This window comes from Pleurodeles waltl, chromosome 1_2 (genome assembly GCF_031143425.1).
Source record: "Pleurodeles waltl isolate 20211129_DDA chromosome 1_2, aPleWal1.hap1.20221129, whole genome shotgun sequence".
Taxonomy (NCBI): Eukaryota; Metazoa; Chordata; class Amphibia; order Caudata; family Salamandridae; genus Pleurodeles; species Pleurodeles waltl.
The window spans coordinates 355,424,488-355,437,784 of NC_090437.1; the positions used below are offsets into that span (position 1 = coordinate 355,424,488).

The window sequence follows — 13,297 nt, forward strand, 5'->3', positions numbered from 1 at the left end:
TCGTTAATTGGGCGCATCGCCATTACGAAGATGGTGGTTCTTCCTAAATTCCTGTATCTGTTCGCTAACCTCCCACTTCCGCTCACGCAGGGTTTCCTGCGACGTCTGCTCTGATTCGCCTGGTGTGGCAGGGTCGTCGGTCCCGCATTTCCTGGGAGAGGCTGGCGCTACCGTGTGAGTTAGGTGGGCTTGCTGCTCCAGATTTGGAGTTATACTATAACTGTGCGCAACTGCACTTTGCATACTGTTGGTTACATCCGATTCGATACTTGCCGTACCTGGCGCCCGAGAGCGATGCGGTGTGGCCGGATGGATTGCTGCATGCGCTTGGGGGCCGGGCTCTGTCTCGGCCTAAGGGAATTGACACGGTGGCATTTACAGCGAGAGCGTGGGGGATGCTGATGCAGCGTTCTGGGGTTAAATGCGCCGTTTGCTCCCTCGCTGCCCGTTATGGCGGTTGCTGATGCTCAGATATTCCGAGACGGCGGGGTGCGTGGTTTTCTTCGGGATGCGGGCTTGACTGAGCTGGGGGACTGGTTTGTAGACGGTCGCCTGATTGGCCTTTCGGAGGTGCTAGATGGCAGTGGCGGGACTGCATTGCAGCAAATGTATGCTCTCAGGGTACGTGCTTTGCTGCGGGCCGATTTCTTGGCTCGTCGGAGACACCCACGGATTTCCGGGCTCTGGAGGTGTTGTGCTGTGCGTGGTCGCCGAGTAAGCTAGGTACCAAACTGTATAACTGCACACAGGAGCAGAGAGGCGGCTCTGGAGAGTCCTCTAGGGCCATGTGGGAGAGAGACATGGGGGAACCTATCACAGAGGCAATGTGGCGAGGTTGTTATGCCCATATGAGAGTGCTGTCCCCGAATTATAGGTTACGGCTGCTGCACTTTAAGTTTTTGCATCGTTTATATTATACACCCAGAGGGCTCCACTCCATGGGTTTGCGTGCGGATGCATGCTGTGAGCGCTGTCATGCGCCGGATGCGGATTTTCTGCACCTGGTGTGGGAGTGTGCGGAAGTTCACGCTTTTTGGGTGGAGGTCTTGCATACAATTGCTGTGGTAACTGGCTCTGAGATGCCCATATCTCCTAGGGTTGCGCTGTTTGGGTGTGTGGATGAGATAAAGGGACCGCATAGGCGGTTGGTGGGCTTACTTTTGCTACTGGCCAAGCATAGAGTTGCCATGTGCTGGGGCAGGGGGCGAGCGCCGCGTAGATCTTATTGGCTGCACGATGCTGCCTTTTGTCACGATCAGTTGACGGTCTTTTGGGAGCTTATGCCTGAACGTTCCCGGCCGAGGGATATCTGGGCGCCGCTGAGTGAGTATCTGACGTCTGGAAATGTGCAGGCGGAATGATATGAGTTTGCCCGCGCTTGATGCATCCTATCCCTCCCTGACTGGGTTAAGGATTGTGTATTGCTGAGGTCTGCTGGTATAGTCTGGTCTGTGCGCCCTACCTGCCTTTTTTTGTTGTTCTTTTTGTTGCTTCACCCCTTTTCCGTTGGTATATTGATTCCAATGTATATGACAAACCTCCTGGACTGAATATGCGGACTATGTTGAATGGCATCCCGGCGGGATGGGCCGGAGACGTGGCCCCTGTTATTGATGCATAATGTGAGAAACTCTTGTAGCTTTTTGTTGACCGGGATAAATGCTGACGTTGAGGAGGGTTGTAGTATGTACAGTTTGTTCTCATAATGGAGGGGCTTGTTTGTGATACCACCTTTTTTGTACCTTGCAAAACTCAATAAAAAAATTTTAAAAAATCGGCTAGATCAGCAGAAGTCGTCTTACGCATGCTATCACTTACGGGGAGGGGTTAGAAGCAGTACCAGCTACCACTTTAACCGGTTCTGTGCCTTGGACGAGATGATCTCGTCCAAGGCTACAGTTCCTCGATCATCTCATCCATGGCACAGGGGAACTTGGGGGCGCGCTAGCGCGCCCCCGTGCACCCCCACTCCCCCCCCCCCCCCCCCCCCCCCCCCCAAGTCGGGGATGGAAGGGGAAGACCTTCCCCTTCCATCCCCGACCCCCCCCACCCCCCCTGTGACGTCAGCGTGCGCGCTGATTAGTCACAGGGGCCTTCCTCGTCGCGCTGGAAGCTCTGCTTCCAGCGCGATTGAAAAAGAAATGCAAAAGCAATAATAAGGCAAGGGTCGCTCCCTGGGGGGGGCAAATTTATTTTAGGCCATTTCTGCCCCCCCTGGGGACAGATGCCCCCGGGGGGGGGCAGAAACCAGTAGGCGCCAGGGCATTTTTTTTTAATTTTAGGCCATTTCTGCCCCCCCGGGGGTAGATCGGCCTATTGTTAGGCCGATCTGCCCTCGGGGGGGCAGAAACCTATAGGCGCCAGGGGAATTTCTTTTTTTTCTTTGTTTGTTTTTTTAGAGATGGGGAGCGACCCATCAGGCAAGGGTCGCTCCCCAGGAGGGCAAATTGTATTTAGACCATTTCTGCCCCCCTGGGGGCAGATTGGCAGAGTTTAGGTCAATCGGGCAGAAAACACTAGGCACCGGGGATTTGTTTTTAGGCGCCAATGTCACGCAGGGGGAGCGACCCCGTAGGCAAGGGTCGCTCCCGGCGGGGGAGGGTGGGGGTTGGGGGGGGGGGCAAATGTATTTTAGGGCATTTCTGCCCCCCCCCCCCCCCTTGGGCCGGCTGAGCTACAGGCCAAACACCACAGGTAGGCACCTTGCAAAAAACACCTCTGTTTTCTGTGAAAAAATATGTTGTGTCCACGTTGTGTTTTGGGCCATTTCCTGTTGTGGGCGCTAGGCCTACCCACAGAAGTGAGGTACCATTTTTATCGAGAGACTTAGGGGAACGCTGGGTGGAAGGAAATTTGTGGCTCCTCTCAGATTCCAGAACTTTCTGTCACCGAAATGAGAGGAAAAAGTGTTTTTTGGGCCAAATTTTGATGTTTGCAAAGGATTCTGGGTAACATAACCTGGTCAGAGCCCCGCAAGTCACCCCATCTTGGATTCCCCTGGGTTTCTAGTTTTCAAAAATGCACTGGTTTGCTAGGTTTCCTCAGGTGCCGGCTGAGCTACAGGCCAAAATCCACAGGTAGGCACTCCTTTTTATAAAAAAATTTGGATGTGTCCACGTTGCGCTTTGGGGTGTTTCCTGTCGCGGGCGCTAGGCCTACCCACACAAGTGAGGTATCTTTTTTATCGGGAGACTTGGGGGAACATAGATTAGCAAAACAAGTGTTATTGCCCCTTGTCTTTCTCTACATTTTTTCCTTCCAAATATAGGAGAGTGTGTAAAAAAGACATCTATTTGAGAAATGCCCTGTAATTCACATGCTAGTTTGGTCACCCCAGAATTCAGATATGTGCAAATAACCACTGCTCCTCAACACCTTATCTTGTGCCCTTTTTGGAAATACAAAGGTTTTCTTGATAGCAATTTTTTACTCTTTATATTTCAGCAAATGAATTGCTGTATACCCGGTATAGAATGAAAACGCACGTCAGGGTGCAGCTCATTTATTGGCTCTGGGTTCCTTGGGTTCTTGATGAACCTACAAGCCCTATATATCCCCGCAACCAGAGGAGTCCAGCAGACGTAACGGTATATTGATTTCGATAATCTGACATTGCAGGGAAAAGTTACAGAGTAAAACGTAGAGAAACATTTATGTTTTTTTCACCTCAATTTCAATATTTTTCTTTTTCAGTTGTTATTTTCTGTAGGAAACCCTTGTAGGATCTACACAAATGACCCCTTGCTGAATTCAGAATTTTGTCTACTTTTCAGAAATGTTTAGGTTTCTGGGATCCAGCATTGGTTTCATGCCCATTCCTGTCACTGACTGGAAGGAGGCTGAAAGCACAAAAAAGTGCATAAATGGGGTATGCCCCAGTAAAATGCCAAAATTGTGTTGAAAAATTGGGTTTTCTGATTCAAGTCTGCCTGTTCCTGAAAGCTAGGAAGCTGCTGAGTTTAGCACTGCAAACCCTTTGTTGATGCCATTTTCAGGGGGAAATCCACAAGCCTTCTTCTGCAGCCACTTTTTCCAATTTTTTTGAAAAAAACGAAATTTTCACTGTATTTTGGCCAATTTCTTGGCCTCGTTCAAGGGAACCCACAAAGTCTGGGTACCTCTAGAATCCCTAGGATGTTGGAAAAAAAGGACGCAAATTTGGCTTGGTTATGTGGACAAAAAGTTATGAGGGCCTAAGCGCGAACTGCCCCAAATAGGCAAAAAATGGCCTGGCACAGGAGGGGGAAAAGGCCTGGCAGCGAAGGGGTTAAGGACCTTGCTGCTCTTAACAACCAGAAGCTAATCAAGTTTTCCAATTCAGTGGGAATGTGGGGTTTCATTACATTCAACAATTACATAGGATTTTTGGATGTGCGCATTTTCCTTCTTACTTGATATATTTTACAGACTATTAAAACTGTGAGCCCGGTGACACTGTCGAGCTTGATAGCTTTGGTTTATTTTTATTTTTTTAATACGCTTGTGACTTTGGTGTTTCAGTAAATAGCAAATTAACTTTCACAGCACTTGACGCTGTAGTTGTAGTGGGGCTGAATATTTGTAAATTTTGAAATCCATGTTTTCCTTACAATGTAAAGTAATCTCTATCGAGTACAATAGATATATAAAAGAAAAGTCTAGTTAGGTTATAATGAGATTAGCTGATTTCGTTTGCTATCCTTGAGTAGCAAAGTTTGTTGGGCAAACCATGTAATGTAATGTTCATTCAAAGAGGTCTATTTAAACTGTGTGCACATCTGAACTGGCCACGTTTTCATGTCACTGAATTTAAACATTGCTTTTTATTTCAGGTCAGACAGTTTACAGAAAAATCAAGAGCTTGAGTTTGAAAGGAACCGGGAAAGATTTGAGTTTTTAAAGGTATGAGGACATAAAGACTGTCTGTTTTGTTCCTTTCATACACATACACTTCTTGTACTGCTTAACCCTTGAGATTTTCTTTAAAAACCTGTTTTCGTTGTATTTTACAGTGGGGTTCACAAGCTTTTCAGAACATGCGGATTATTCCACCTGGCTCAGGCATTATACACCAAGTGAATTTAGAGTACTTGGCCAGAGTGGTTTTTGATCAAGATGGGCATTACTATCCAGACAGCCTTGTGGGAACGGACTCTCACACAACCATGATAGATGGATTAGGTGTACTAGGCTGGGGTAAGCAATCCACATTATACACACCTCAGCAGTGACTGCTCGATCAAAAATAGATCTGTAGTTTGTAAGTGAGCAAATATCTTTACTGCTGCACTACATAGAAAACCGAATCTTAGAAAATCGTTGTTAAAGGGGAGTGTGTTTTTTTTTTTTTTTTTTTTTTTTAATAAATGTTATCATTAACTTTGTTCCCATGGAATTAAAAAAAATATGTTGTGAACTTTAAAATATGGTCCGTCTTCAAAGAACATATTCTTGATAAAAATCTTTTACCACTGGTATGGATGCTGTTTCTTTGTTTATGGTCTGAATTTGCGATGCCTCTCAAAGGTACTAATTTACTTCACTGAATGCCTGGTAATTGCCCTCAGATATATCTAGGTTTTATTAGGAAGGTTGTCGTTGATTACCTAGTCAAACATTGTTTTGTTACAGCAAGGTCATCATGACTGTGTTTTATTGGTGTTATTTAATTTATTTTCCCAGGGGTTGGAGGAATAGAAGCAGAAGCGGTTATGCTGGGTCAGCCAATCAGCATGGTGCTTCCTGCAGTCATTGGCTACAAACTTGTGGGAAAGCCTCACCAGTTGGTGACTTCCACAGACATTGTGCTCACTGTTACTAAGGTAAAGTTCAGGTTTTTTTTCTGGTTTGGTTGTGAAGCTTTTTTGTATGAGGGAAACAAAACTTTGATGGATGGATTGCTTGAATTAATCTCCATTGCATCAGTAATCCAGGTGGGCCGCTATCAAATCAATTATGTTGCCCATGCCAGCTAAGAGAGAAACCCGCTATATACAAATTAGATGTTGTCTTGTTAAAATAGGAATAGTCTAGGCTGAACAGTAAGGCCACATCTCCTTTAAATAGGAACCCAACTAGCCGTAGACTTGTTTTGTCCTAATGGGCCTTGTCCGTAGTAGGCTGGAGCTTGAATCCTGGGGCAGAATGAGCACCAGACCTACATCTCACATTCACCTTGCACTAAGGAAAACAAAAAATGTGATGGATGTATTGCGAAATTTCTCTGCTCCTGGAAATTATGCTCGGCTAAAATCAGTCAGTCACATTCTGGACAGGTATTTCGGGGTTGACTATTTGTATTGGAGCAGGAAGAAGGCTGATTCACATATCTCTGGTTCCTCTGAGGTGATCTAGTGGTCAAAACACTGCTAAACTGGAGAGTGGCCCACGGAATTACTGGCGGCTCATATTAAATCAAGGTTTCAATCCATCATTTATTCTTATGTCGATTTAATGATCACTGTTTAGGCCTTGTTTTATGTCCTGTGAAAAGAGGAAAGCCAGGCTTGTATTCTTTTTCTTCCGTGAAATCCATTTCACTGCATGCAAATGTGACAGAGTGCTGCACTGGGTAGTTGGCTTACCCCTCTATCATTCTAATCTTCTGTTGCACACTGAACACTTAAGGAAATGTCGTATAGAGTTTGGTTGTCTGTTTTTCTGGAAAATATGTGGAACTGAATGATCTCCCTGTATCCTAAAACTACATAATAATGATGGTAAATAAAAAAGGACTGTGAATAAAATGTCTCTAATTCATAATTGCAGCACCTTAGGCAAGTTGGTGTTGTGGGCAAGTTTGTGGAATTCTTTGGACCTGGTGTAGCCCAACTGTCCATTGCTGATCGTGCCACCATAGCCAACATGTGTCCAGAATATGGAGCGACTGCGGCCTTTTTTCCAGTTGATCTTGTCAGCATTAACTACTTGCAACAAACAGGTGAGTGCTTGAAAAACATCTTTTGATTAAATATTAGAGTATAATCAAATAAATATTACTGTGTAACCAGTGTTTTTAAGGCCTCTCATCCTTTGACAGCTCTTACTTTACTTTTAGCATCCTTTTACGCAGTAACAGCTGTGATTTCCACCTCTACATTTCTAGAACATCTGTTGCAGTTGAGTAGTGTTGTAACATTCTAGTGTGGGTTGGGGTCCCAGGCATCGAGCAGAAGCACTGCAATTCCTCTCCTGACGAAGATATGTAAAACCAAATTCTATTAAATGTTTTCGGATCCCTTTTTATAGTTTTTATAGATTACAATGAAATAAAACCCTATGATCCAATCCCTTGTGTTGCCATCACTTACTGTAATTGCAACTTCCTTTTTCTGTGGCTTTCAGATTTTATCATGCCTGAGAGCATCCGAATACCGTCTGCCTGGAATTGAAGAATTTTTTTTTTTTGTGGAGTGGAAAGAATGGGAATACATGGTGGATCAAGCATTCGAGTAGAATTCCAAGTCTTTTGCTTTTAAGTAAACTTTAGTCCTGACTCTTCAATTTGTGAAACCCTGCCTTATAAATTGAAATCACCAAGTGTAGGTTGTGGAAATATTTATGGTACTGAGGGGGAGGATGTTTGCAAAGAAGCTGCTTCCATGTCTCCAGTATTGGGTTTAGAATGGTCTAGAGATTGAGTCTGTCACTCTAGAACATAGGTTTCATGCTTCCTACTGCCCCTTGTCTTGACATCTGTGCATGGATATTATAATAATGTACCCTTTTGGGTGCATGGACCTCTGCGCACAACCCTGGCCTAAACAGTGAATAGCATTCAGTGTGGCATGGTCACTAAAAGAGGCTGCTTCATCCCTGACATTCCTGCAAGTTTATTTCAGCTCTCTTTAGCCGGAAACCTTTGCTGATCTGTGTGTGTTTGGCATAGATAAGTGTGAATGATGTGGTTGTTTGCTCAAAAGATGGGTCTCCCTGAAGAGATTTCTTCCCCAAGGGGACTGCCCCTAAGATCTTTCTTGCTTATTGGCTTAGGTAGGTTTCCTCTTCTTTAATGAAACTTCATTCTTTCTGTTCTGTGTTTCTGGTGGTATGCTAAATACTGTGGCCTTCTGCTGAGCCTTTTTGTAGGGCAGTCAGCATTCCTTTCTTTTTGTTTCAAAGTTATCTGGCCTAAAAGATTCTGCTCTGGGACAAAGAGAAAGGTACACTTAATCACGGTAGACTGAAGTCCTTTTTATGTTGAAAAAGGCTGATCTTTGGTTGACTTTCACTTCCTATTTCATATATGACTGCTGTATGTAGGCTAGAATACTAAGGGGCATATTTACTAAGAATTTACATTGTCCTTGCTGTCACAAGGCAACACAAGCCTGTAAATAAGATTTACAAAGCCACGAAATGGGCAATTTGCACTGCCTTGCATCACGTCACATCACAAAAAATCACAACACAGTGGCTTGTACTGTTACATTACATTTTGTCGTGGTAGGCGGTCTGAGTGGAGCATGGGCATTCCCGTGCATCTACCCATGGAGTTTGCCACATTCCCATATGTACTAAAGGCAGTAAACCTGGGATTGTGCCTTCCACAGAGAGGAGTAGGAAGGAGAAACATCTTTTTGTTAGCGTTTTTTCCTCTTTGCATGTGTGCTGCATTCTGTGGCACACAAAAAAAGGAGTAAGCCTCTAAGCATTGTTTTTGTGCCAGTAGATATTACTTTCTGCACAAAAACAATCCTGCTTTTAAGTCAGGCACCCTTGCACCATGGTGCATTTGTTGGTGTTTGGTAGCAGCACACTGCGCCAGAGCTAGGAAGCTAGGAGGGAGCAAAAATGTGCCATGTCTTGGTAAATATGGTGCATTTCTCCTCTCTGTTTCATGCAACACAGCAAGTTTCCTTGCTGTGTTGCCTGAAACATTAGTAAATCTGGCACAAGTGACTACAGCAGCCCAAAGCGTCACCAGGAACTGAATTTCTGCTAGATTCCTGTATGAAATGCTGCCCTGCTGCTTAGAATGCATCCTTTTTTTAAGGGGAGCATGCACTAGCGCATGAGTCTTGGTTGTAAGACATGTTTACAAAAAAGGACTTGGAGCCTACCAATTGTTTATCATTTGTTGGCTTTGGCTGGAACTCTCATTTACAGCTTGGTAATTTGTCACTGCAGGCCTGGCATCACTTCCGTTACTTTCTGTGGAGCAGAGACCAACCACTGATTAATTCAACTTAATCAGTACCCGTCTGCTGCTCCTGAAGTAACTGAGAGACTGTTTTGTTCTTTTTAGCTTCTAGTGCTCTGCAAACCGAAGACATGAGGCTGGCAAAAACGTGCCCAGCAGGACAAAAAAATTGCTAAGTTGCATTTTCTATAGTTAACGTTCTTCAATGTTTTCCAAGTCTTCTTTTCTCACTTAGCACTCATGTTTTATTTTGTTTCTGCTTGTGGGCCCCACTCCATCCTAAAACAATCTGCCCTACTCCTAAACAACCTGCCCCACTCCAATCTATAACAATCTGTCCTACTCCAGCCCAGAACAATCTGTCGTACTTCAAAACAAGTGGCTGCATTCCAATCTGGTCCAATTCAATGCAAAACAAGTGGCTCCTCTCCCTTCTGCCCCACTCCAATCCAAAACAATCCACTCCGCTTCAATCTGCCCCTCTCCTATTAAAAACAATCCACCCCTCTCCAATCCATTCCACTGCAACCCAATCCCCTTCAGTCAAATTCACCCATCCCACTCCAGTCCAATCCACCTTAATCTATTCCAGTTCAAATGAGTACTCCTTAATTCACTCCACTCCAATCCAAACCACTTTATTCCACCCACTCCTCCCCAATCCACAATAATCAATCCAATCCACCATAATCCTATCTAATCCAGTCCAATCAAATCCACTCCATTCCAGTCAAATCCAGTCAAATCTACCCCATTCCAAAACTTCCACCCCTCCCCTTCCCCCCCACCTCAATTAATTCCACCCCCCCAGCCCAGTACACCCCAGTCCAATACACCCCACCCCTCCCCAGTCCAATACACCCCAATCCAATCTACCCCACTCAGTCAATTCCACCTCATTCCAGTCCACCCACTGCAATCCAGTCCTCTCTAGTCCACAACAAACAAGTCCACCTCACTCCATTCAACCCCACCCCACTCCAGCCCAACCCAAACCCCCACACCATTTCAATCCAACGCAGTCCACCCGATCTAGGCCATGCCATCCAGTCCACCCCACCCCAGTCCATCCCAATCCACTTCAGTCTAGTCCACCTCATTCTACTCCAGCCCACCCCACACCAGTTCAGTCCATACCACTCAGTCCAATTTATCCAGCTCGCCCACTCCAAACCAATCCACCCCACTCCAAACCAATCCCCCCCACTTCAGTCCGTCTCCCTATTCTCCAGTCCGTCTGTCCCCCCCACTGTCCAGTCCGTCTGTCCCCCCACTCTTGTCCATTCCCGTCCCACTCTTGTCCATTCCCGTCCCACTCTTGTCCATTCCCGTCCCACTCTTGTCCATTCCCCTCCCACTCTTGTCCAGTCCCCTCCCACTCGTCCCCTCCCACTCTTGTCCAGTCCCCTCCCACTCTTGTCCAGTCCCCTCCCGCCCTTGTCCAGTCCATTCCCGCCCCACTCTTGTCCAGTCCCCTCCCAATCGTCCCCTCCCACTCTTGTCCAGTCCCCTCCCACTCTTGTCCAGCCCCCTCCCACTCTTGTCCAGCCCCCTCCCACTCTTGTCCAGTCCCCTCCCACTCTTGTCCAGCCCCCTCCCACTCTTGTCCAGCCCCCTCCCACTCTTGTCCAGCCCCCTCCCACTCTTGTCCAGCCCCCTCCCACTCTTGTCCAGCCCCCTCCCACTCTTGTCCAGCCCCCTCCCACTCTTGTCCAGCCCCCTCCCACTCTTGTCCAGCCCCCTCCCCCTCTTGTCCAGCCCCCTCCCCCTCTTGTCCAGCCCCCTCCCCCTCTTGTCCAGCCCCCTCCCCCTCTTGTCCAGCCCCCACCCCCTCTTGTCCCGCCCCCACCCCCTCTTGTCCCGCCCCCACCCCCTCTTGTCCCGCCCCCACCCCCTCTTGTCCCGCCCCCACCCCCTCTTGTCCCGCCCCCTCCCAGTCCAGTCCCGCCCCCTCCCAGTCCAGTCCCGCCCCCTCCCAGTCCAGTCCCCTCCCACTCTTGTCCCCTCCCAGTCCAGTCCATTCACCCCCACTCCGCCCAACTCCGATCCATTCCAACAGTCCCCAGTCCTAACATTCATTCAATACTTTATTTCGGTCAATGGCAATAAAAGTAGCGGTCAATTGATAGTACATATAAATTTACCACAACATTAAATACATAATTTAAAATATCTAATTCATAAAAAGAAAAATAGTTTTCCAATATCTCAAGACCGTAACACAACTGTATCATAATTGATGGCAGGAAAACCGTACAATACAAAATTAAAAAGGAAAAAAGAGAAAGAAAAATAATGAAAAATGAGTGCCCTGAACCAAACACACTGTTAAATAAAACTAGGATTAAGTTAAAATTCGGGAGGACATGATTTTACACCGAATGAGCCAGATACTCTTTAGATACTTGGCAACAGAGAAAAGAATTACCAGAGATGAATCTGCCCCACAGATTCTTAGAGGAACTCTGAACTGGTGCATACCTAAAAAGCACCATAGTGGAACAACCCAGCAGGCTCACTGTAGGAAGTTGGCTCTGTATATACTGTTTCAAAGTAAGAAATAGTGTGCACAGAGTCCAAGGGTTCCCCTTAGAGGTAAGATGGTGGCAAAAGTAGATACTTCTAATGCTCTATTTTGAGGTAGTGTGGTCGAGCAGTAGGCTTATCAGATGGTAGTGTTAAGCAATTGTTGTACACACACAGGCAATAAATGAGGAACACGCACTCAAAGACTTACTCCAGGCCAATGGGTTTTTATATTGAAAAATATATTTTCTTAGTTTATTTTAAGAACCACATGTTCAAGATTTACATTAAACACTTTAAATGTAAGGTACTTCACTTAGGTACTTTAGGGACTTTGAATAAAAGCAATATCATATACAGTCTTTGTAAAAATGGCAATAAGCTATTTTCAAAGTGGACACTGCAAAAATCAGCAGTTCCTGGGGGAGGTAAGTAAAGGTTAGATTAGGAGGTAAGTAAAACACTTACAAGTCTCAGTTCCTGGGGCATAGGCAGCCCACCGTTGGGGGTTCAATGCAACCCCAAAGTTACCACACCAGCAGCTCAGGGCCGGTCAGGTGCAGAGGCCAAAGAGGTGCCCAAAACACATAGGCGCCCATGGAGAACAGGGGTGCTCCGGATCCAGTCTGCCAGCAGGTAAGTACCTGCGTCCTCAGGGGGCAGACCAGAGGGGTTTTGTAGAGCACTGGGGGGGGGGGGACACAAGTAGGCACACAAAACACACCCTCAGCGGCACAGGGGTGGCCATGTGCAGTGTGCAAAGCAGGCGTCGGGTTTCAGGTAGGAAACAATGGAGGGACCTGGGGGGTCACTCTAGCAGTGCAGGCAGGCACAGGGGGGGCTTCCCGAGACAGCCACCACCTGGGCTAGGCAGAGGGTCGTCTGGGGGTCCCTCCTGCACTGAGGTTCGGTTCCTTCAGGTCCTAGGGGCTGCAGGTGCAGTTTTGGTTCCAGGTGTCGGGTCCCTTGTTACAGGCAGTAGCGGTCAGGGGGAGCCTCTGGATTCTCTCTGCAGGCGTTGCTGTAGGGGCTCAGGGGGATCATCTCTGGTTTCTCACGGGCTCGCAGTCGTCAGGGAGTCCTCTCTGAGGTGTTTGTTCTCTGGAATATCGAGCCGGGGGCGTCGGGTGCAGTGTGTGAAGTCTCACGCTTCCGTTGGGAAACGTGCAGTCTTTTGAAAGTTGCTTCTTTGTTGCACAGAAGTAGCTGGTTTTGAACAAGGCCGCTGTTCACAGGAGTTTCTTGGCCCTTTAGTCCAGGGCAGTCCTCTGAGGCTTCAGAGGTCCCTGTCGGATGCGTCGCTGGTGCAGGTTTTCGAAGTTGGAGACAGGCCGGTAGGGCTGGGGCCAAAGCAGTTGTCGTCTTCCTCCTTCTCTGCAGGCTTGTAGGTAAGCAGTCCTCCTTCTTTCTTAAGGTTACAGTAATCTAGTTTCCTAGGTTCTGGGGTGCCCCTAAATACTGAATTTAGGGGTGTGTTTAGGTCTGGAAGGGCAGTAGCCAATGGCTACTGTCCTTGAGGGTGGCTACACCCTCCTTGTGCCTCCTCCCTGAGGGGAGGGGGGCCCATCCCTATTCCTATTGGGGGAATCCTCCAAAATAAAGATGGAGGATTTCTAAAGGCAGGGGTCACCTCCTCCTTGTTTTTCTCAT

General features: G+C 47.0%; 1 protein-coding gene across 3 annotated transcripts in view; it reads left to right on the plus strand.

Moving 5' to 3' along the window:
* Window positions 1-13,297, plus strand: part of ACO1 (aconitase 1) — a 616,249-nt gene that overhangs the window by 147,466 nt on the left and 455,486 nt on the right. For all 3 annotated transcript variants that reach the window (XM_069239660.1, XM_069239672.1, XM_069239665.1), the window contains exons 5-8: window positions 4,812-4,881; window positions 4,992-5,175; window positions 5,662-5,801; window positions 6,748-6,919. In XM_069239660.1, the coding sequence (XP_069095761.1) occupies window positions 4,812-4,881; window positions 4,992-5,175; window positions 5,662-5,801; window positions 6,748-6,919 (566 nt within the window). The remainder of the gene's footprint in view (window positions 1-4,811; window positions 4,882-4,991; window positions 5,176-5,661; window positions 5,802-6,747; window positions 6,920-13,297) is intronic.